Source organism: Babylonia areolata, chromosome 7 (assembly GCF_041734735.1).
Source record: "Babylonia areolata isolate BAREFJ2019XMU chromosome 7, ASM4173473v1, whole genome shotgun sequence".
Classification (NCBI taxonomy): domain Eukaryota; kingdom Metazoa; phylum Mollusca; class Gastropoda; order Neogastropoda; family Buccinidae; genus Babylonia; species Babylonia areolata.
The window spans coordinates 24,529,867-24,555,624 of NC_134882.1; the positions used below are offsets into that span (position 1 = coordinate 24,529,867).

Below are 25,758 nucleotides of genomic sequence, written 5' to 3' on the forward strand. Positions count from 1 at the left end.
GTTTACCACAGGGACACACACACACACACACACACACACACACACACACAACCGAACACTGGGTTATAACATAGACTCACTTTGTTTACACAAGTGAGTCAAAAAAGGGGTTCCACAAGCCATTCACTTGCATTCATAGGTCAAACATAGTTAATATGTTTGATATTCTCTAAGTATATGAGCCCAAAAAGAGTTTATATCCATAAAGTGACTCAGATATGTTGGTCCATATCTTTCTATATTTTCCAGAATGTTCTGACAAAAATGCTGGCACATGCACATCTAAGCTGCCATGGTGATGATATAAAGAAATAAACTGCATGCAATTTTTCCCCCAGAATGGTCACATATTTTCATACAGTGTTGACATTTTTGTTCAGATGGTAGGCATGTCTGTACTCACCCCCCAGTTTGACGTGACTCACCTTCCCTGTCTAAGGAGGGTCGCATGTTGTCGTCCAGTTCCTTCACGTTCCATCTGGTCATGTCCACGGAGGTATCGATGCTGCTGTAGGTCTCCCGCATCTTTTCTGAGTGGCTGTCATTCTCTGGGCCTGCATCTGCCATTGGCTGCCTGCAGAGGAAAAAGAGGAATTTAGTTTAATGTTCCATCACACTACTATCAATCATATACATTTTGTTAAATGTTCATTTCAATTAGAGTACTAATTTTCACAACTGAATCTTATCATTTAGAAATACAGCTGCATGCTCAACACAACATTTATAGCGGGTACTTTTCTTGCTCTTGCCATATCAACTTTATTTTAGATGTATGATTCCTGCTGCACCTCCATGACAAAACTGACAATGCCAATAATGGAGGGGTTGGGGGGGGGGGGGGGGGGGGGGGGGGGGAAGATGGGGTTGGGAGGTTACCAGTACATATAAATAACAATCCAAATTTTTTTTTTTTCTTCTCACCATCAGAAATGAGTTGTGTGTTGGTAAATGAGAAATCTTAACCTTTATTACATGAGAGTGGCCACAAATGATTGCTAAAATTTTGCTATCGCAAATGCAAAAGTGGTCAGTACCACCTGCTTCTCGCGAGAGTCACTGCTTCGTATTCACCACTTCCTGCTGAACATTCTGGTCTTTTCAGGGTCTGATTTGGTTTAGTTTTGCCAAAATTTTGAATTTTCAAAGTTGAAAGATGAGTTTGATGACTGCCGACAGCTTCAGCGCAATCTGAACAACAATTCTGAAGACGATTCTGAATCGTTTTAATTATTTCTGCGTGAGAATCTTGTAAAAATTTATCTTACTGAGTGACCTAAATATCGACTGACCGAGTTTCGCCAATGATAATGAAAGTGAAGTTTGGACTTGAGTGTGAATTGATTACCAGACCATCATGAATTGAACGCCGAACCTCTGAAATCAATACTGTCAGTGATCTGACAAGACATAGTCTAGCTGGAGATAGGTCAGGATGCAGTGGATTGCCGGTAGTATTCTGCATGTGTCTCACTGCACCCTCTTAGCACATCATGACTTCTTGCCGAGATTCGCCTTTCTGCCCCTTGAACCAATGATGGTTTCTTCCACGCAGTCCACTGAATCCAGGCTTCACACTACTGGTCGACAAGCCCTAAATGTTGTTGGTCCACTGCAGTTCTTGCAGTGTGCTCATGAGTCTCCCTACCCATTGTTTGGCATCCTCGTCTATCATTGCAGCTGTTGGAAGATTTCCCCTCTTCTGTTTGCTCCGCCGTTGGGATGACCTCTTTGTATCTGACCCATAGTTGGGGGCTGAATCGTGGGCCAGCAACCACTTCCCTTAAAAGCCATCTTTAATGATGTGCCAAATCTGGCAGAGACTATACCTCTCCAGATCGGATTTTCATGTTGGGTTAACTCCCCACATGCAGCAGATAGTACTGGGTTACATGGTTACCATAGCAGAGAAGAGCCTCTGACCTGACACAATTGTTTTACGAATACATCAACAAAATTGTTAAACACATTTTCAGGCTAATATAATTTTATACACTTATCATTCTGGTCAAATCCAGTTCTTTTGGATGCATTTTTCTATACTGAACAGTAAGACTGAAGGCCCAATTCCACCTGTCAAGGCTGCCATAAAAAATCAAGGCTACTCATTGTCTGAATCTGTGAAAACAAATATTCACATTGGGAAATTCTGACTGTTCCTTCCCAAATAATGGGAGAAGTTAAGTGTGAACAGGGGTGGTATATAAAGGGGATTCAAAGTAAAGGATTAAAGAATTCACTAAAGGGATAGAAAGTGAAAGGATAGAAAGCTCCTCACACAGGCCAAAGACAGAATTATAGAGGCAAGTCACAAAGGGTTTTAGTAGAATGTTAGGCAGCTGGCACTGTGGGTGACACACTGAATGTGTACTCCAGAGCAGCACCTGGGAAACTGACAGGCTAGCACTGGGTCAGTCTATTTATGCAGGTCATGGGAACTTCAAAGACAACCACATGGCCAAACAAGCAAACTGGCCCCTAGTCAGGCTAGAATTGAACAAATCTGTGTTTGCTGCCAGATGTTAAATGATAGATTTCTAAATATTCAAGAACTGATTTACATCGAATTGGTCACAAACAAAAAGCTCAACACCACCTTTCTAATGAGTATAAAATGAAGTGTTGATTATTGAAGATGAATTTATAATCTTAATTTAAGTCACCTGAGACTGAGCACTTTTAACGAGTTTGTAGCTGAAAATAGCTAACTGTGTTAAATCAGTTTAGCTAAAGGCAAACACTAATTGTATTGATTTAAAGAAGCAATTGCGACAATTCTGCCAGTATATAATACTTTGTTTTCTGATCCAACGAAAGAGACAATTAGATAAATGGTGGGTGCTAAAAACGCAAGATTTCAACTCGGTCCAAGCCGCCAATGCCAAAACCGTGAGGGGGTGGGGGTGGGGAGCCCAGACTCCATTCATTTTCCTTCATGAAAACACTTTGCTTTCTTTCTATATTTAGTATAGCTTTTGTGCTATAATTTTTTATTTTTTTTATTTATTTTTTCTTATAATGTATTACCCCTGAATCCTCAAAATTCCCTTACAAGAGGAGACACTGAACAGGTTATAAACACACACACACACACACACACACACACACACACACACACACACACAAATCATCATACTGTTCATAGACTGATGTGATGCCTCTGGATTTGCGAACAGACTGGGCAAGGTTGGTGTGGGGAATCTTCTCCAGGATTTTCTGCTGACAGACACTCTGGTAGGAGATTTTGCCCATGACGTAACCAAGAAATACAGCACCTGCACATATACATATACCATCAACTTCCACTTGATGTTGTGAGTCGTAACACATTATGGCCAATTAGAGTTGATACATATCCACCATTGTGACTACTTTCTGGCCAATACGGCCCAGCTTATGGGGTGTACATCCTTGTTGACAACTGGACAAATGTCCTGACCCAACAAAACATAATCAGACATTTGTCTTCCTCTGACAGAGATTAATGGGACATTAAAACAATCAACAATTTTTTCTGTCAAATCAAAAGTTGTTAATCGGCTATGATGAAAATTTACAAGGTGTTGTCACTCAATATCAGTATATTATAATTAAAAAGACATGTACTTTCAAGAAACTTCAATGGATGTAAATGAAACTGAAGTCTTGAAAATGAATATGAAACTGAAGTCTTGAAAATGAAAAAAAATGAAGATTACTCTCTCTCTCTCTCTCTCTCTTTCTCTCATTCAGTCAAAAGCTGATTTGAATAATAGCAGATATATATATAGAGAGAGAGAGAAAAAGAGAGAGAGAGATCAACAACAGTAGACTTGGCATGTCTTTAAAACTTGTAATTTTAAAGCAGCAAATTTTCGCTGTATAAACAGCTTCTTCAGGCAAGGGCACAGAAATGAAAGCTTTACAGGCTGGTTAAATAGCAACCAGAGAGTAAAAGTCATGCAAAAATCAGGTAAAACTGGGCAGGTAAAAACATGCTGCATGCAAAACAATTTCAGAATTCAAATCGCACTCCACACACAGCCACCCCCTCCCCGCACATCATCTTCCTATTACCTTTGAGGGGGGTAGGGGTTGCTGGAGTGAAGGGTAGTGGGAGTGTGGGGTGGGTGGCAGGAAAGTGGACCAGGCTTAGAGACCAAAAAAATAAATAAATAAAAGGTCCACCCTCCTACAAGAGTACTTCCATTACTCTCTGGGAGCAAAGTGCCCCAGAACAAAACCATCATATCAATATATTAAATGCATGTACATACACATATATAAATACACACACACACACACATATATATACACCCACATGTACACACACACACACACACACACACACACACACACATACATACACATATGACATCATCAAGATGGTAGAAAACGCAGGCCAATAAGTTTCTACTGTCAGAGTTTATGCAATATTTCATAGACATGACAAGGACAAGGAGTATGGGAAGTGAAGTGTACATACTAGTAACACAGGAATCAACACCGACGAGTTCAAAGTCTTAATCTCCAAACACAAGTGAACGAAAGAGTGAACAGCAAAGAAAGGATTATCAAGAAGTGATGAAGGTCAATTATTCAAAGTTACAGACTGATGAAAGCTCAAGCGATCCTCAATGTTCACTGAGTGACGTTGATATGGATCTTGTAAAAAATAAAATAAAAATAAAAAAAGAACTAAATGAAACAATATTTTCTTTGTGTGTGCGAATTTCTTCACTTGATGAGTCAGTCTGGCAACAAGGAACACAGGTGAAGGATGGAACAACGAAAGAAAAAACAGTTAGTGACCCACACACGCTAACAGACATGAAAGACACCCATCAGACATACGTTGATGCACCGAAGCAAGGTTCGAAACAGCATCAGAGCAGACTTCTGATCCCACAGAGTCATCCATCAACAAAACAAGTCAATAAAACAAGTAATGGAAAAACTTCTGAGGCTGGAAATCAGTGGGATCAAAGACTTGATGAAGAAAGGCATTGTGAAAGAAGTGAAGTGGTCTGACACTCGGAGGCAACTGGCAGACTATCTCACCCAGAGAGGAGCTTCATCAACAGTGCTGCTGAAAGTACTTGAAGATGGAAAAAATCATTGTGTAGATCTTTATTTTCATAGAGAGAGATGAGTTTGTTAATTATCGTCAATCGTCGACAACGATGTTGATACCGAAAGTGTATGCTGGAAGTGGTAAACTAAGGGAAAGAACCAAGGAAACATAGCAACTGATGATGGCGGTTGTAAACGATGTGTTCGAGTTACATGGTGTTGTAGTCTTGTGTCAGTACCTGACCAAGCCAAAGTGGCAATTTGTTTTATAGTGAACAGTTCATAGGACATAGTAGTCCACCAAATTTTCATACGCATCACTTCATGTAATTGTTTTCTTGTTTATACATCATCATTAACTATTAATCAGCACAGCTGATCGCACCAGTTCTACAGTACAGACACCCAGCTGAACTAATGCATGTTCCGTATCAGTGCTGAAGTATAAAAAGGTTGAAAGGAAACAGTCTTACAATACAGCATCAAATGTACCCCTGGTAGTGTTATTTTGATTAGGTTTTCCTCTCTCTCTCTAATATATATATATATACTTGTGTGTGTGTGTGTGTGTGTGTGTGTGTATGTGTGTGTGTGTGATGTATACTCTCTGTATAATATATATATATATATGTGTGTGTGTGTATATATATATATATATATATATATATATATATATATATATATACAGAGAGAGATCTGTCTATAGATATATATATATACATATATATATTCATGTATATAGATGTGTGTGTGTGTGTGTGTGTGTGTGTGTAAGAAAATACAGTCTGTATGTTGTGCGATCACAAAGTTGAACAAGACCAACTGAACTTCTCACTGAAAAATGCGTCTGCTATTTTGACGGAGTTCTTGGCTCTTTCATCGTCGGAAAGAAAATTGTTTCACAACAGAAAACGATTATATTAACTAAAATTATGAAACCTACCATTCAAATACTTACTGAAATAAGTAATGTAAAGTTGGTTTCCAAAATACCGACAAGACTTCCACGGTGCTGGGCATTTAAACCTCAGATCTAAAAATAGATCTAGTTGATTAGTGGTATATAAAAAATAAAAAAAATTAAAAAAACAAACAAACACGGGGTCTCCACTTTTTCATTAAATGAACGCTGCTCCTTAAAAGCTTTCGGATCATTTTATCAAGTATTTTAAAGAAGAAAGAATGAACTTTTCAGTGGTGGGTTTGACGAGACGATTTATTTTGTCTGGAAGTGCAGCAGAACATAAAGAAAAATAGGTAAATTTTGAGCCACGGTTTTTTTTGTTTTGTTTTGTTGTTTTTTTTGTTTTGTTTTTTGTTTGTTTTTTAATTGAGTAAAAATAAATCAACTGGAAACTTAACACACATAAAAGTAGAGAACATGATCTGATAGGTCTCTTAAGTCAACTGGTTGTAAGGAGCGATGTCTTACACACAAAAAAGGAACACTTAGAGGAACAAACGTAGGTGGTTTTATTTTCTGATATATTTTTGAGCTTGATGTATGCAGTATTGCGCTTGCTAGGGCGAAGTGAAAAGTGATAAAAAATACGATCCGTCAGCCATAGATACACAGCAGCCGGACCTACCTAATATGAGTAAAATATAAATGAAAAGTATTGTCACATCTCAGTTATCACTTTTTTTTTCTGTTGATATTCAGTTCTTGTTTTCAGTCCATTAAAAACAGTTCCAAGATAGCACACTCAGTAGCTTTCATGAGGGAGAAGTCTCCCATCACTGTCCACACTCTCAACTGGGATGATTTTCAGAAAAGAGAGTTCTGGATCCTCAGGGTGATCACATTCAAACACATGGGCAGCAACACCACACTTTTTCGCTTTCTTCAGTTTTATATCCCATTTGTGGTTTCTCCAGCGTGCTTTAATGTTCTTTGTAGAACCTACATACCACTTACTGTGAGTTGCACAAATCACTACATAGACTACAATCGGGGTATCACATGTAATATGTTGTCTGATTTTCCATTTCCTTGCGCCCCAGGGTCAAACTAAAACTTTTCATTTTAACCATTTTCCGTTGAAGACATTCTTTTGCTGTTTGAAGAAAACTTTCAACAGCTGTTTTCAAGACTTCTGACAAAGAACCAAAGACTTTATTAACTGTTTCCGTACACTGACGTTCATAATCACTGTCACAGTCACAGCAGTTTCTTGCTTGAAACTGTTGGACTTGAATGTTCAGTGTTGCATCATCTGGTCATTGTTCCAGAAACTAGAGATTCTAAGCGACCTTTTATGATTTCTTTGGTAAGATCAAGAAACGGCTCGACACATGGCCAAATCTGCTCAGGCAGAAAAGAAGAAGCAGACAAACTCCTGACCAGCGCACACAGAAGATAATATGTCCTAGTCAATCAAACTGTAAGGCACTGGCTGAAACTGACTCAAGGTTGTATGCGCGATGAAGCTGGCCTTGTTCCAACTGAACTGGTAGTTAGGTGATAATCAACTTGTCATCAAAGTTTATCACACACAATGTCCGAGCTAGCAAATAAATGTATTGGATAGTTACCTTGCTGATGAAAAAGTAATGGGACATTGTCCTCTTCAGCAAAAGGACATTCTCAACCATTTATTGATCAATCTCCAATGTTTCACATTCTCAACCATTTATTGATCAATCTCCAATGTTCCTCGCAGAGGGCTTTGCTCTCAGCCAGAATCAGCCAGTCGTCAAGGTAGGGGGATCATAAAAATGTAGCCGAAAAAGCCTGGTGAATAGGGAGAAACCTCTTCTATGGCTTACTGAACTAACAGTGATTGGACTTTCTTGCGCCGGACCAACCAAGCTTCCAGGTTCCAAGGGGGAGAGATCAGAGAGAGTGACAGATGCCTTGGAAGAGAGCCAAGAAGCCAGAACAAAGTGCATGGCCATCACCATTGTGTTTTTCTTATGGTCTTGACAATGTGTCTGGGCTCCCTACCCTGTTGAAGAGGGCGCTTCTGCATGGCGAGCACTTTGTGAGGTGTCTTGTGGTCTGGCATATATACACCTGAGTACTTTGCGTCCCCATATCTTGAACCTGTAGGGGCATCATCCTTTGGAAGAACTATGTGGGCAGGGGGAACACTCTGCGTGTAGTCTGTGAATGTGACCAGACTGTGTGGCAGTCTAGCTGCTAAGGTCAGCTGGAGCGTGAGCAGAGGCTGGGATGCCCTGGCCAGGGGGGCTTTGGGGGGAGGGGGTTAGGGGAGGATATACTGGCTTGAGGGCTGAGGTGTGGGCGTGGGGAAGGGTGGTGTGGGTAGGTTTCCTGTGGAGGAGTGTATGCCTGCAGATAGGGAGGGTGTGGCACCAGGAATTTGAGTGGTGCATATCCTTTGCCAGAGATTAAGGTTCAAGTGCTGTTGCTGACTGAAGTTGTCAGTGGCTGAATGAAGTTGCTGACATAAAGCCCACAGCGGTCAGCAAGGCCAAAGAAAAAGATCAAACCCCTTGGCTGGGGAGGTCAGGATCACACTTGCATTGGCAGCTGGGCTGGGCCAAGGGAGATGATAGCTCTACTAACTGCTGTGGATTCTGGAGGCAGAGTTGCGTTCCTAGGTGTTGTGGTTGCTGGCGAGCAGTAAGGTGTGGTGTGTACGTCACACCTATACCTCTGTGGGCCACCTTCCTCCCTATGTGGAAGGAGGGCAGACTTACCCAAATCAGGAGGGAAAGGCCTGTGTGTTATGGGTACAGATGCCACCACTGGTATGTGTTGAGGGGGAGCAAGTCCGTTGGCTTACCATGAATGAGTCATTCCCTTCTGCTGAATGATGGTCCTATCTCCAGAATCAACTGTCATGGACGACAGGCTGTCAGTCTGTGACAGTTGACAGACTGAAAAGGGACAAACGAGGACTCGAGCACTGTGGGTGAGCACGCGACTGTGTTATCGGAGTGCTTTGACGAGATAGCGCTGTAATCTGTTGACACAGAAACATTGAGAATTGGCTGACCAACCTTTGCATGAAGGGGGATGGCCAAATACGCTGTCGGAGGCAGTGCAGGTGGTAGGGACAGGCAGGCGTTGATAGAAGTGAGAAGGGAAAGGTGGAAGAGAAAAGTAATTCGCAGTGGCGGTGCCAAAGATTGTGGGGCCTGTTTGTCTGCTGTCAAGTGCAATCTGGGGACTCGGTGAGTGGACGCCGTGGCGAGCGGTCACGCTTTTTTGCGCACTCTCCAACCAGCCGAGTGAGTTGAATTATGATCGAGTTTTCATGATTCAGCCTCCCTACCAGTTTTGTGTCAACACTTCGTTAATCGCAAGTCTGTTTCGTTCGGAAATTCTCTATCTCGAACCACAAATTCCTACCTTTACAATCGCAAATATTTACTTTGTTAGTTGTTTTTGTTTGTTTGTTTGTTTGTTGTTGGTTTTTTTGTTTTGTTTGTTTTTTGTTGCTGTTTTTTACTTTTTCTTTTTTTTTTTTTGCTTGGTTTGTCTCCGTGTTGGGAGCCATAGCTTTTGATTTTGGTCATGGCCGCAGGGACCAACCCTGTGTTCCTCAGAACCAAAGACGTTCCGCACGCGCCCACCGATCGCCCACCTACCGTACTGGAGATCTGTCTGGCAGCGGAAAGGACGGCTGGGCAAGGAACAATCGTTGGTGCTCAAACAATCAACGGACTTTGGCAGATCTACCCAGCCACCAAAGAGACCAGATCGACGCTCCTGATGCAAGGTTTGCAAGTACGCGGGACAATGCTCCAGGTAAACAATATTAATCCATTTATTCTCAAAAACGATTCTGGAGAGGAAAAACCATCAACTAAAGGGTGGATCGACAGTGTTCCAATCTCAGTGGCCGATTCAGAAATGAACATTTTCTCGTCAAAGCAGGGTGTGAATTGCGCTCTGCTCTCAAGAGGGTGAGAGATAAACATGGACAACAAATTGATCCGTTTTTTAACAGGGAGGAGGTTTGTGTTTATCACTGTGCCTACTGTGCCTCTCGAAAAGGCACTGAAGGTCAGTGTCTTCAGCGCCGAGGTTTATCATAAAGAACAAAAACTGGTGAAAAAAACAAACAAACAATAACGTGTTCCAGTTGCTTGGAGACAGACCACCATGCATCACAGTGCACTAAGGACGTTGTGTGTAGGGTGTGTAAACGTTCGGGGCACAAACGTGGGGACCCTATATGTGAAATGTCGGCTGCAGGACAGCACAGGAAAGAGGTGGACAGCATGAGTGACGGAAGAATGTCTGAATAGAATGGATGCGAGAGAGGTGAGAGAGTGGAGCGTGAGAGAGAAGAGATTACTAAAGCGCGTAAAAAAGCTAATGCTTCACAGGACAGAGGGCGTCCGACAGCTCGCCAGACCCTATGCAGTCTTCCATTCAGCTCAACAGCTCCCCACGGCGTCGAATGGAGACCCCAAAGTGTCGCTGGTCAGGAGAGACCATCAGCCCGCAAACCTCTGGCCCCAAACAAGGCAGGCACAATGGTGGGCCGTCTGTCTGTCCCCCGCCAGTCTCTGACCAAGAGGACGAGGAGGTAGGCGACTGATATGTTTCGGCTCCACCAGATCATTCCCCATGACGACCTCGCTATGATTTATGGACTACGCTTGTGGACTGCGACCATTGTTATAGATAAGAATGATGTTCTTATGAATGTGCTCTATGCGAATATAAGAGAAATGACAACCCACTTATATGGACAAGATAAGAATAACGTCGCTTAATGTTAGAGGACTTAAAAAAATAGACTGAAAAGAATATCAATATTTAATTTCCTAAAAAACAAACAGCATGACATAATTTGCTTACAAGAAGCTCATTTGACCAAAAGCGATGTACCTATATGGGAAAAACAGTGGGGAGGGAAAATATTCTATAACATAGGTACAAACAGAAGTAAAGCGGAGGTAATTATGGTTTTTAAAAAAAATTACTGATAAAGTGCAACTGGCACAGGACAGAATCCTGGTTGTCTCAGTCACTAATGACAACTATGATTTCTTTCTTGCAAACACATATGCTCCAAACAACTCAACTGAGAAAAAACAAGCCTTTTACAGAGAACTACAAGATAAACTTGATGAATATAGTAAAACCAGCCTTCTCCTATTAAAAGATTTCAATTGCGTCCTTAATAATGAATTAGACATTATTTCAGGGCTCCCTCATCGCAAATTAGAAGTAAATGAATTCATTGAATTAATCAAGTCATTAGAACTAATCAGTAAGTGGAGGACATTTCACAATTCAGAAAAAGAACACAGCTGGAGTAGGACTAACCCGTTTATCGCACGACGACTTGACTATTGCTTTATGTCAGAAAACATGTTGCACTTTTGTGTATCTTGTGAACACCAGCACGCACCCAGTTCAGACCACAAAGCAGTAGACATAGAACTTAATGCGAGAGAATTCATACGTGGCCCAGGATACTGAAAATTTAACAACAGCTACTTAAAGAACCAAAGATTTATCAGAAAAATGAATGATCTTCCTGAAACATCAATAAATGAATATAGCAATGAAAATACCTCAAATATAGTTAAATGGGAATTATGTAAAGTTGATATCAGAAACCTCTGCTGTGAGTTTCGAAAAGAACTATCTTGCCATAAACGAAACGAAATCCAGAACATACAAACACAGTTAAAAGAAAAAATCCAGAACATACAAACACAGTTAAAAGAAAAATAATATGAGATCGCTAGAAATCCTGATAATGTAGAAGCAAATAGGAATTTGTTGCAACTAAAGCAGAAACTAGAAATATTAGAAATGGACAAAGCAAAAGGGGCACAGATTAGATCAAGAGTAAAATGGATTGAGGAAGGGGAACGCAACACAAAGTATTTCTGTAGCTTAGAAAAATGTAGAGGAAAAAGAAAAATTATAACTAGACTATGCAAAGACACTGGTGAAATTATAACTGATGAGAATGACATATTAAATGAACAAGTATCATTCTATAAAAATTAAAAAAATCTCTATAATCAAAGAACTGTCACAGAAAATGTTACAGAAGAAGCCAATGGATTCATAGAAAACGAAACGTTCCCTTGATTAGAGGAAAACGAAGCTACCTTATGTGAGGGAAATATATCAATAAAAGAAACAACTAATGCCTTAAGGAATCTAAAGAATGGATCAGCACCCAGAAGCGATGGGATCACAGAAGTATTCTTGAAATTCTTGTAGCCGTGAACCGAGTGGTTATTCAAGGGTACGGCACAAAAGAACTAAATGATGATTGACTGAATTAAAGGACAAACAAGAATTCCCACACACAGGCTAGGAACATATAGAGGCCAGTCACAAATGGGGTTTTCTATTGTTTTACTTACAACAGTTATAAGAGCATAAGAGAGAAGATATAAAAAGAGAAGAAGACTAGAAGAGAAGAACTAAGAGGAAAAGAAACTAGAAGAGAAGACAGTGCAGCAATACGTAGCGAGATGTCAGCCATTCTGAGAACATACACGACACACACTGCTCGCGACGCAGCAAGAGAGAGAGAGAGAGAGCAGCTCTGGTCAGATGACTGACCAGGTATGAAATGACCACTCATCACTCACTGTGCCAATTTATGCAGGTTAAGCGGACTGCAAAGACAGTCACGTGTGCTGCGAGCAGATTGTCTCTAATCTGGCCAAATCTGACAACAACTGTGTTTGTTACAAGGTGTTCAGTGACAGATTTCTAAATGATTCCTGAACCGATTTACGTCGGATAAGTTGCAAAAGAAAGAGCTCCACACCTACTTTATAATGAGTATAAAATGAAGTGTTGATTATTTAAGATGAATTTATAATCTTAATTTAAGTCACCTGAACAGGGTCAGTTTTAACGAGCTCGTCGCGGAAAATTACAAACTGCGTTAAATCAGTTTAACGTAGGCAAACACAATAGACTTAAAGATGGAATTGCGACGATTCTGCCAGTATATAATACTTGTAGTTTACTGATCTGACAAAAGACATATTAATTAAATACTTTGGAGCAGAAACACAGATTCCAGCTCAGCCAATAGCGTACCGCGACGCAACACTGGTCGAGCTGTAAGCAGGTTGTCTGTCGAAGAGGACAAAATGATGTAAGCGGAGTGACGTCACACATTCTGCACGTGGGTTAGTTGCGAAAACTGTCGTCTGCTAATACAGCTTGTGCGTGAGGCAAGCTAATACAGCTTGTGCGTGAGGCAAGTATTGGAGCAAGCATAGCGCTTGGTCACATTCTTTTGGAACAAAACAGGTAAGACAGTTACTTACTCATTCATAGACTCATTTCACACAGGAGAACTTTCATATACTCAGTTTCAGTTTCAGTTTCAGTAGCTCAAGGAGGCGTCACTGCGTTCGGACAAACCATATACGCTACACCACATCTGCCAAGCAGATGCCTGACCAGCAGCGTAACCCAACGCGCTTAGTCAGGCCTTGAGAAACAAAAATAAAAACAACAAAAAAACCCCAAAAAAACGGGGGAATAAATAATAGATAAGCTTACATAAATAAATAAATAAATAAATAAATGAATAATAATTATAATATAGAAAAAGGTAGTAGTAATAATAATAGTAATACTAATAAAATGATAATAATATAAAAAAAAAAAATAAATAAGACAACAATGGTGATAAATAAGCGAATAAATGTAAAACATGAAGACACACATTCACACATATACCCACACATGCATAACAGAAATGCACCAAACATGCAGTTTCACAGATATGAAAGCACAGTCAAATACATATAAACGTACATGAGCTCCAACACACACACACACACACACACACACACATTACCTTGCACCTCCTCTACCCCCCTCCTCCACACACTCATTTCTAGTCTACGTATCGCAGCTTCCACGGCACACACACACACACACACACACAAACACACACTCACAGAGATGAACACTTACTTGTACAAGCACACACACATACGCCCATATCTCCCACCCCCACCCCCACCCACATATATACAAAGATATATATATATATATATATATATATATATATATATATATATATATACGTTCCAATATCCTGTTCCTCCCACAGTGTAGGCATGCATACACTCACATACCTCATCCTCTACCCCACCTCCCCCCGCACTCCCACCTCCCCTCACACACACACACACACACACGTACACAGATCTCTCCTGACACTTGTGTACACTTACACTCTCGCGCATTCACAAACGCACTCAAAAGCACAGACCCACACATCCACACAAACACACACGCACAGAGGCTGCCACTGACTGGCCGCAAGAGGGATGGGAAAAGATCTCTGATGCCAAGAACGTGGCGTCTAGTGTGTTGCTCAGTCTATTGTATTTGGAAAGGCCCACAGAGACTCTGTTCCGTTTTGAAGAAATTTGCGCAATGTTGGTTTGGAAATGATGCCGATATTTGTTTGATTTGCAAAGCATCGTGCTCTACCTTTCATGTTAGACTTGCGGCCGCTCCCTCTCTCTGCTTTTATTTCTTTGAGGCGATCGATGGTGTGATGGCCTTGTACCTGTTCTTTTTGGTATTCTTTGACTTTTCTGAGGATTTCCGATTTTCCTAGATGTAGGCCGCTCGTTGGTGTTGCGTTACCAGCAAGTCTGTCAGCTCGCTCATTTCCCTTAACACCTGCATGTCCCGGGCAGTATGACCATGTGAGTTTTTTAATCTGAAAGTTGCGCATTGCCTTATGCCACTCTGGGCTTCCCATTCCGTTTTCAATTTTCTGTACGAGGTTCATTGAGTCGGTTAGAATCATGGCATGTTGGTTTCCGGGCGTATGGATGGACGATAGCCACTGGAGGGCATGTGTCGCAGCTTCAACTTCCATCGTTCGGCTGGAGGTTGTGACTTTGTAGGCAGCATTCTCTTCCCAAATTGTTTTTCCATTTTGTTTCGCAGTGAATCCCCAACCAGACTGGTCTTTGGTGACTGAGCCATCTGTGTATATGATGATGTCCTCTTCTTTACTGTTTTCTTCTATGAGTAGCTTCACTTCCTCATCAGTTTTGCCCTCTGGCCATTCCCGACAATGTCTTCCTAGAGTGGGTGAAATGACTGTGTTGAATAGATGGTTGAGGTTTTTGGGGTTTTTCTCCCATTCTTTTGTTTCTTTCAGGTCTTGTAGTCGGCATACTAGCTGGATTGTGTCTTCTGCTTGTCCCATCCATGATCTTCCTCGTCCTAGACGGCTGCCTTTTGGTTCTTTGACTGTGTCATGCAGTGGGTTTTGAGGGTTTTCTAATGCTTTGAAGTAGGTCTTGACCTGTTCTAACTTGTGTCTGGCCTGCACTGAAGGAAGGTCAAGCAGGTATCGCATGGTTTCTGTGGGCGTGTCTTTTGTTGTTCCAAGGATCAGCCTCATAGCTTCATTTTGTACTCTTTCTAATTTTAGAAGGTTGCTTTGAGACGGTGTTGTTAGCCCAAGTCCGTAGTCGATCACACTGAGGACGAGTGATTGGTATAGCAGGAAGAGGTGGCGTTGTTCAATTCCTTTGGTTGCCATTGCTTTTAAGACTGAAAGGCCCTTTTTGCATTTGAGAACAGTATTTTCCGTATGTTTTCTGAAGGTCAGCATCCTGTCGAAGTGTATTCCTAGGTAGCGTAGGCATTCAGTTTTCTCAATTTGAATCCCATCGAATGACACAGAAGGTGGTGATTTGCTCGCGGTTTTGTTGTTGAGGGTGCACAGCAACGTTTGGGCTTTCGCTGGATTGATGGAAGATCCTGTGTCTTTGCACCATTGAGCAATATTGTTTAGTTGTTTCTGGACGGCTTTAGTTCTTTCCTGAGCATCTTTCGAAGTTTTGAAGACCAGGCCATCATCCGCAAGGGTAAGCACCCGAGCAATTCCATTGTTGTTTAAGTCTGCAAGGCCCTTCGTGTAGACATTGTAGAGGACAGGAGAGAGCGGAGACCCTTGTGGCAGTCCCATGGATAGTTTAGAAGGTGCAGACATCCAATCTCCGAGGCGTAGGATGACGGTTCTTTCCTGAAGCGCTGACTGCTATCCATCTTGTCAGTGTCAAACTTACTCCATAACTTAGTAGCAGCTCCATGAGTTGCGCAAACTGGACTTTATTGTAGGCATCTTCAAGGTCATTTGCTACTGCTAGTGTTTCTTCTTTTCTTTGAAATCCTTCATACACCTCATATGCAAAAGCAGCTGCATTTTCCCATGTGGACTTGCCTGTTCTGTAACCACCTTGATTTGAAGGGAGAATGTGCCTGTGTTCAAGATCCCTTGTAAGTTTCCTGGCTATCATGCGTTCCATGAGCTTTCCAGCAATGTTTTGCATGGTTAGGATCTGGTAGCCGCTTACCTGACGATGGTCCTTTCCTGGTTTTGGTATGGGTTTTAAGAAGCTGTGTGTCCAGTCCTCCGGCACCTGTCCATTGTGGAAACTGTTTTGATATAGATTGAAAAGTTTGCTTCTGTCTTCTTCCGATAGCTCCTTGATGTCTGAGTAACGAACTTTGTCTGGGCCAGGAGCCAATTCTTTCTTGCATTTAGCTATTGCCTCGTTTAGATCATCCATTGTCAAGTCATCATCAGGTCCAATCTGCATAAGGGTTTGGTTTAACTCTTCAATATATTTCTTTTTCTCATCTAAGTTTCTTTGATCACTCTGTTGTATGAAACGTTTGAGCAAGGCAGATCCTTTTTCTTCATTTGTCTTAAGCTTGGTTCCGTCAGTGTCTAACATGTCTGGGGTTGTTGTTGTGCACGTTTTCCCTTCCATGTGGCAATAAAATTGCCAGAACTCTGTCAATGTTGTGTCATAACTGAGTGCCTCGCAAAACTGTTTCCACTTGTCAGTTTTGGCCTCTTGAGCAATGACTTCAAACTGTTTAGTTTTTTCTTTCATTTTTGTTTCAATATCTTTGTCTGGAGATGGTTTTGTTCTTTCTTTTTGCCAAAGTTTGCCAGCCGCATGTTTTTCTACCCAGACTCTCGCTGTGTCGGTATTCCACCATGGGGGCTGAATAGTTTGCATCCTGTTCGGTGCCGTTCTTTTGTTTCTTCTGCGTCTTAATTTTTCGATGACGGTTGTCTCTTTGGTTTCATACTGAAATGGATTACGCGGTTTCATACAGGGTTTATCTGACAGTTTCTGCAGACTGAAAACTACCGGGAGGTGGTCACTGCCTTGGTGTGGAAGCGTCTCTGCATTCATTTCTGCTCTGAATTTTGGAGATGTTAGAGCGATGTCGATCACACTGTCACTGTCCCCTTGTCTTGTTCCAAGGCGAGTTGGGGATGTGGTTGTTAATGGGCTAAGAACAATTTCCCCTATCATTCCTTCAAGTGCAAGTCCTTGTGGGTTGGTGTTCCGCTGGTTCCATAACTTCGATCTTGCATTAAGGTCTCCACAGATAATGACTGAGTCTCCAAGTTCGTTCTCTGTTTCCTCCAAAAAGGCCCAATCCTCTTTTGTTGTGCAGGTTCCTGGGTGAACATAGGCATTGATGAGCACGATGCTTTTGTGAATTTCGTCAGGTTTTTCAAGACGCACCCCCACTAGTTCACATGAGTTGCTACACCATTTCTCTAGATTTATGGTGGAAACTTTGTTTTTTAGGTTTTTGTTCAGTATGATTGCTACCCCTCTTCCTTCATTCCTTTGAAAGACTGTGAAATTCTCAAAATGTATTGGTCTGTCTGCACTTGTCCTGGTCTCTTGGAGACATAGAATGTCAAAATCATATGCCAATTTCTCAATATACTATGCCAATTTCTCATATACTCAGAAACAAGGAATAATTACACTGCTCCACAAAGATAAAGACCTAGACAGAGACAAACAAAACAACTGGAGACCCATAACACTGACTAACTCTGAATATAAGATATTAGCAAAAGTATTAGCCGAGAGACTTAGCAAAGTAATAGATAAACTAGTAAACAATGACCAGGTAGGATTTATTAGAGGCAGAAACATTCCAACAGTTATAAGAATAATAGACAATGTTATCAATTACTTAAATAAAACAAATAAAGCTGGATACTTGCAATCAACTACTCTAAAAGCATTCCACTCCATCTCTAGAAAATGTATGCTTCACGTGTTTGATGTATTTGGTTTCGGTGCCAACTTTAGAAAATGGGTTTTTGTTTTGAATGACGGGAGCTCAAGCTCTGTTAACCACAGTGGATGGATATCTGAGCCCTTCGCTGTTTTTTGTGGGATCAGACAAGGTTGCCCATTCTCACCTCTTGCTTTCGTCTTGGCTGTAGAACTACTAGCTATTAAGATTAGAAATATTGCAATAAAAGGGATAAAACCACCTACTTCTTTAGAGAGAGATGCAGCTTCTATAAAAGTAAAACAAATGGCAGATTACATAACACTGTTCTTACAAGTGTGACCAAGCGCTATGCTTGCTCCAATACTTGCCTCACGCACAAGCAGTATTAGCTTGCTTCACGCACAAGCTGTATTAGCAGACGACAGTTTTCACTCCTAACCCACGTGCAGAATGTGTGACGTCACTCCGCTTACATCATTTTGTCCTCTTCGCCAGACAACCTACTCACAGCTCGACCAGTGTCGCATTGCGGTACGTCATTGGCTGAGCTGGAATCTGTGTTTCTGCTTCACCGTAATTAATTAATAGCTGTTTTGTCAGATCAGTAAACTACAAGTATTATATACTGGCAGAATCGTTGCAATTCCATCTTTAAGTCTATTCCATTTGTGTTTGCCTACTTTAAACTGATTTAACGCAATTTGTAATTTTCTGCGACAAGCTCATTAAAACTGAGCCTGGTGACTTAAATTAAGATTATAAATTCATCTTAAATAACCAACACTTCATTTTATACTCATTATAAAGTAGGTGTTGAGCTCTTTCTTTTGCAACTTATCTGACATAAATTGGTTCAGGAATCATTTAGAAATCTGTCACTGAACACCTTGTAACAAACACAGTCGTTGTCAGTTTTGGCCAGATTAGAGACGATCTGCTCGCAGCACACGTGACTGTCTTTGCAGTCCGCTTAACTTACATAAATTGGCACAGGGAGTGATGAGTGGTCATTTCATACGTGGTCAGTCATCTGACCAGAGCTGCTGTCTCTCTCTTGCTGCGTCGCGGACAGTGTGAGTGTGTGTCGTGTGTGTTCTCACAACGGCTAACACCTCGCTACGTATTGCTGTAAGTACTAGTGTGTAGAATGTATTGATTTGTAAATTGTATTGTTCGACACAGTACTTGTGTTCATATGAGTATGTTCAGTTATTGCTTTCTTCAGCTAATTCTTTGTTCAGTTATTCGTATTGGTTCGTATGGGGAGCCCTTGTAACCGAGACGGCGGTGTTTGCCGCGACAAAGGAAATCCCCTTGGAACCGTCAGCCCTGGTCATACGGAAATCCCTGAGGTAGAAGTTGATGAAGGGATTCTCAGACCGCCAGAAGGCTGCCTCCAAGACATGCTGCAGTGGCACTGAGTGCTGGAAAGCAGCCGAAGTAGCTATGGCCCGCACTTCGTGTGCTCTGGGATTAAAACAGCTGATATCCCGGTGTGCATAAGAGTAGGCTCTACAAATGACTTGGGAAACCCAGCGGGAAATGGTGCCTGCAGCGATGTCTTTCTTGTAATTCTCATTGAGGGAGATGAGAAGACACCTCTGAGAAGAACGCCTATGGCGAGACCTATCCCAATAGTATTTAAGACAATGAACAGGACAGAGATGCCTATCCTCATCATCTTGGGCAAGAATATCAGACAAAGGTCTGACCCTCAGAGAGGGGGAGGGACCTCGGGGTCTTGGTTCTTAGCCAGAAACTCTGGAAGGAAACGAAGAGTGATGGAACCATCTCTGTGGAAGGCCAGATCTTGTTGCATTCCACTAAGACCATGAATCTCACTTTTACGACGGCCTGTGGCCAGCAACAGAAGGAAAGTCGTCTTGAGGGTGAAGGGTGAGCAAGTCGAAAGGAATAGACCCAATGGCTCGAAGGGCTGTTTTCGAATGAAATCCAGCACCAGGAACAAGTCCCAGAGGGGCACTCTTCTGGGGTTTCTAGCTTCCTTCAGAGAGGCACCCCTAGCCACCTCTCTGAACAGGAAATCTGCTTCAAAGGTGGGACCACCTAGCTGTTTGATTGTGGTACAGATGGCAGACCTGTACCTTCGCACAGATCTAGCAGACAGGTTGAGAAACGAGGAGCAGTGAGCCAGAAAGCTGGCCAGCTGCATGCTCGTAGGGTTAGTAGGGGGAATGTCCTGAGCTGTACACCACTGCAACCATTTCTTCCAGCGAAAGTCATACAAAGTCTCCGTTCCCTCCCTCCTTGCTTTGGTGACTATGGAGAGGAGGTCAGAGGAGGCACACCCCTGGGTCAGCGCAGCCAACACAGAGGCCAACCGAGGGGTTGAAGACTTCAATGGTGATGCTGACAGTTCCGACTGCACAGCAGCCACGCGTGCAGATGGAGCAGTTGAGGATTGGAATGAGGAATGCCCGAACAAGGCTGCCTCAGCAGATGAGATTTGGTTTCGAGTTCCAGGGGTGGAACATGTGTCAGGGACTGAAGGTCCGGAAACCAGGGCTGGGCTGGCCATTTCGGCGCAATGAGGATCAGCTGCGGGTGTTCCAATCTGGCTTTCCGTATTACCTTGGACAGAATTGGAAAGGGAGGAAACGCGTAGGCAATCAGACTGCTCCAGTCTAGAGAGAGAACATCCACTGCCCACGCTTCTGGGTCGGTGACTGGAGAGACATAAGTGGGAAGTCTCTTGTTGAACTCTGTGGTAAAAAGGTCCACCATCGGCCGAAACCACCGTTCCCACACACCCTGAAGGGTGTCCTTGTCCAGGCTCCACTCTGTGTGGATGACACTCTTGGACCTACTGAGAGCATCTGCCAAGATGTTGGCTTTTCCTGCTATGTGTCTCGCTGAAAGTGCAATGCCCTTGCTGTGGTACCAACGGAGCAGAGCCTCGGTCCGCAGGGAGAGGTCTGCCGAGTGCGCTCCCCCCCCCCCCCCCCCCACCCCCACCCCCCTTGTTCATGTAATATGCGACTGTCGTATTGTCCGTGAACAAGCGGATGGTCTTGCCAGTGGCCTCCCCCATGAAGTGCAGGAGAGCACTGCGAACTGCCTCCAGTTCCAGAACATTGATGTGGCATAGGTGCTCCTCCGGGGACCAAGTCCCTGCTGCATGGAGTGAGTCCATGTGGGCTCCCCAGCCCAGGGAGGAGGCGTCTGTGAAGAGTGCCACCTGAAGAGTAGGTGGGGCTATGGGCACCCCCTGTGTCCGAAGAGGGGTGATTAACCACTCTGATGTCACCTCGAGGAACCACTCGCCCAGACATATCTGGGTATCCCATGGCTGAGTGCTCTGGGACCACCGTAACCTGAGTGCCCTCTGAAGAGGGCGCTTGAGAACCCTGCCCAAGGGAATGAGAGGTGCCATGGACTTCATCATGCCCAGGAGGGAAGAAAGTGTCTGTGCTGTTGCTTGGGAGGAACGGTGCAAGTGGCTGAGGAGGCCCACCAGAAGGTCCCAGCAATCTGGCATCAGAGAGACTATCATGGACCGCATGTCGAATCTAATCCCTAAGAAGTCGAAGGACTGACTTGGGGACAGATCGCATTTCTCCTGGTTCGTGAGGAAGCCCAGTTGGGAGCAAAGGTCTAGAAGTCTGGCCGTATGACTCTGGCACAGGGCCTGTGACTGGGCCAGGATAAGCCAGTCGTCCAGGTACACACAGAGACGAATGGATTCCGACCGGACGATGGACACCAATTCCCGCACCACCTTGGTAAACAGGAAAGGGGCAAGGGACAGACCAAATGGGAGGGCCGAGAACTGGAACACCTTGTCCCTCCACACGAACCTCAGGTACCGACGGGATGCCGGATGGATGAGGATATGAAAATAAGCATCTTTCAGATCGATAGAGGTAGCCCAATCGCCCTGTTGAATGGTCTCCCGAATCTGTGTCTGTGTGTCCATCTTGAATTTGATTTTGGAGAGGAATTGTTGAGGGGGGGCAAGTCCAAGACTGGTCTCCACCCTCCCGAGACCTTTGGAATCACGAACAACCGGCCGTAAAAACTGGGGCCCGGGTCCGAGAGTTGAGATATCGCCCCTATGAGGAGTAGGTGCGATATCCCTTTCTCTACCCTATTGCCAAAAGTGTTTAACCTCTGGTCGGTGAAGAGGCCAGGCGGGACAGAGGAAGGAGACCCCGTGTCCTGATTAACCAGACACTGTTCCCACAGCTCATTGGCCCTGTGGAGGAACGCATCGAAGAAGGTATAAGCCGTGGAAACCTCGAGGAGGAGTGGTGGGCCCATTTGTCCCACTCAGCTAACGTTTTAAAGGATACAGTAGCTGAAGCGGGGAAGGTGGTGCGCTGTGAGACCAACATCCTGTCCTGCGTGGAGGGCTCTGCTTCCCTGTGGGCAGGGTGGTCCTGTGTGTACCAGGACCACACCCCTCCCTTGGAGGAATCTTTAAGGAACTTGCCCGGGGAAAAAGCGCCCGGGGCAGAGAGGGACTCCCTGCCTGGAGGAGGGATGGAAGCAGCACCCCTGACAGTGCAGGCTGGCTTATTAAGCCATTCCTGCGCCATTCCTGGCACTCTGAGTCGCCTTGTGGTTCTGGAGTTAGTCACATGGCCTAAGGAGGGTCAAGGGTAACAAAGTAGCCTGAGGGACTGATTCGGCATGTGTGACCCTACTGGGGAGGGTCAGTTCGAGCTCGGCAAAGTCCGAGTTTGGTTCAGGCTGGTCCCTAGGGAGGCACAGGCTCAATCTGTCCCCCTGGGATGGGGGCGAAGAGTGCTCATCCGCTTGTTCGTCCTCATCCAAAGACAGGGGCTCCCACTCTTGTTCGCAGTCCATCCCCTGCTGGGTGCCATCCCAAGTGGATGTACCCACTGGGGTGTCCTGTGAGCTGTGGTCAGCCCAGCGGGATGAGCTGGGACGATCCCGAGCAGGGACCATGGCCGCAGCTGTTATGTCCTTGACGCCTGAAGTGGGTGGGGAGCGTGTGGACCGTAGGTCCAACCATGCTTGGGATGGTGGGTGCCACATCTTCTCAGAGAGGGTGTCCCTGGATGCAAGAGGGACCCACGAGTGCTGTGAGGGGACAAACACCCACTCATCTACCTGTAGGACCGAGGGCTGGGTAGGTGGGAACTGCAGGCTCCCCCGGGCCGAGCAGGGCCCCTCGGCAGCCGTCAGTCCTGACATGGAGCCCGTTGTGACCGTGGAGGTAACCTGTGGGTTGACAGAGGACCGATTTGTGGACTGAGTGGCAATACTGGTCGAGGAGCTTGACCTGACCGACAAGAAGTCGATCCCACTTGTCGGGGCTGTGTGTGTCACCCTGTGAGATGTGCTGGGTTGGGTCCAGTGGGGAACGGACAAGGGGTTGGCCCCTGGTGCTCCAGGCAACCCAGCGTGCACCATAGGTGCGCCCCAGTACGGGTAGAATGGGGGTAACCACCCGTGGGCACCAGCCATCCTGTGACCCCAACCCCAAGGGTCACTGGCGCCTTGACCTCCATGAAGGGAAAAGCCTGGCCAAGTCGGAGGGAGGTCAGGTCTGACTTGGGTGTCAGTCCCGCCCGAAGACGAGCGGGCTGACTGCCCGGAACCGCCTGACACGCGCAGGCCTCTCCCATCAGGGGAGACCGGCCGGATAGCGGGAAGACCTGCAGAGCAGGTTGCCACGTGACCCGAATCCCCTCCCGTGGGGAGACTGGGGTGGCTTGGCCCGGGGTGGGCAAAGTAGAGGTTCCCCCCCCCCTCGCGGAACCAAATTTTTCTCCCCCCCAGAAGGGAGGTGGGGGAGGGGGGTCGACAGAGAAGGGAGGAGGGGGAACAGCAATGGGGCCCCTAAGGGCCGTCTCCGAGTGGGGACCCGGGTAACGGCCAGGCGCAGCCTCCCCTTGGGAGTTTGCGCCTAGCTGTGAGTCCCCACCGCCAAGAGAGGACTTGCCACTCCCCCCTCTCCCTGACTCGCGCTGGGACACCTCGGGAGGCGACGCTCGTACCCCTTTCCCCCCAGTCCCCTTCATGACCGTTTTACTGGTACGAGAGTTGTCTCCGCGATCAGCGTCTAAAGACGCATCGCCGCGGTCCGTATCGGGAGGAATCATGAGCTCCGGGCCTGGGAGAGTCTCTTTCAGAGTCTCAATCCCAGCCTCATGATCCCTGCCTTCGTGGGATGGCATACGAGGCATGGTACCCACGCTTAGGCACCCAGCGAAAATCCGACCCCCAACAGAGAAAGGAAAGACAGGATCAACTTAGAGGTAGAGAAAAACGAACGAATCGAGGGGGCCAAGTCGAATCGAGTACACAGAATGTAAGAATACAATACAGACAAGCCGCATGCAGCAAAGTAAGGCCAAATGAATACGCTTAATAGCCAAAACAAGCGTAAGACGAGACAGAGCGTAAACCTGACAAGATGGCGTGGAGAGCCTTGGCCAAAGGAATGATTCAGCGCTTATAGCTTTTAGAGGCGTTTGATTGGCTAAGAGCGGACCGGGCAAGACGGCTCGTCTTTTCACTGTTAGCCGAGCGAAATTTGGCCAAGCAGAGCAAACCGATAGGCCTAGTTTGCATCAGTTTGACATGGTATACAGTATATGACACCAAACATAATTTTAAACAAAATTAAAATAAAAGAAAATAACAAATGCTCTTATTGTCGCGACACAGTTGACTATATAGAGCATATCTTCTATGACTGTCCAGTAGTACAAGATTTTTGGGAACACATCAAAAATATACTCTATCGAAAAATAGATATCAGATTGAAATTATCAGCCATAGATATACTGTTTGGTGTCCAATTTTCTCCACAGATGAAGGGCTTGTATCAACAGATCAATTTCTTTATATTACTTGGGAAAATGTGTATAAATATCTATTAAAAAAAAACCCACAAAAAAACAACAACTGAATCTGAGTTACCTTTACAATTTATTTTCGAGAGGGAAATGAAAGTCAGAAGCTGGTGTGGCAGAGGCCTTGATAAACGTAACACATGATGCATTATGAATATATCCACTTAAGTCAAAATAAGATTCAATGCTGCAGTAGCCTCAGTCACTTTCTTTCTTTTGCTTTCGACAGCTACGCAGTCAGGGTCGAAGTCCGAGGGATGCCACAAACTCGGACCTCTGGCGAAGATCGGCTACCGTACCCCAGAGCTTGGTGTTGAGGTCTGCACCCCCAGGCCAGGACTGCTGCCGCATCTTCTCATACAGGGGGCAGTCTTGGAGAATATGGGATGGGGTCTGGTCAGCCTGGCCGCAATCACATAGGGATGTGGCTGCCACTCCAATCCTCTTCAGGTGTGCTCGGAGGCCGCAGTGTCCTGTGCGAAGGTGGTAGATGGTAGTCTGGTGTCTCCTCTCCAGGCTGATGGGATCCTGCTGTGCCTGGTAGCCTCCGTTCAGGGTGACCCAGCCTCTTCCGAATCTGCGAAGGAGGAGAGTTTTTGCTTCCTCACACGTGGCAGGAACGGTTGGCTGTGTGAGCTGGCTTCCTTCCTTAGCAAGATGGTCTGGACGCTCGTTGCCTGGGAGGCCTACATGGGCAGGCACCCAATGGAGGGTCGTTGGGGCTGTTTGGATAAGGGTTGCGAGGGAGGCCTTAAGGGACTGGATCAGTGGACCAGGATCAGGGGAGTCAAGGGCCTGGAGTGTGAACATGGAGTTAGTGAAGATGGAGATGCTGCCAGG

The 25,758-nt window shown here is 44.6% G+C and overlaps 1 protein-coding gene across 3 annotated transcripts in view; it reads right to left on the minus strand.

The window, feature by feature from the left end:
- Positions 1–25,758, minus strand: part of LOC143283913 (OCIA domain-containing protein 1-like) — a 152,104-nt gene that overhangs the window by 26,635 nt on the left and 99,711 nt on the right. For all 3 annotated transcript variants that reach the window (XM_076590331.1, XM_076590330.1, XM_076590329.1), the window contains exons 6-7: positions 3,137–3,275; positions 426–574 (exon numbers count right to left, since the gene is read on the minus strand). In XM_076590331.1, the coding sequence (XP_076446446.1) occupies positions 426–574; positions 3,137–3,275 (288 nt within the window). The remainder of the gene's footprint in view (positions 1–425; positions 575–3,136; positions 3,276–25,758) is intronic.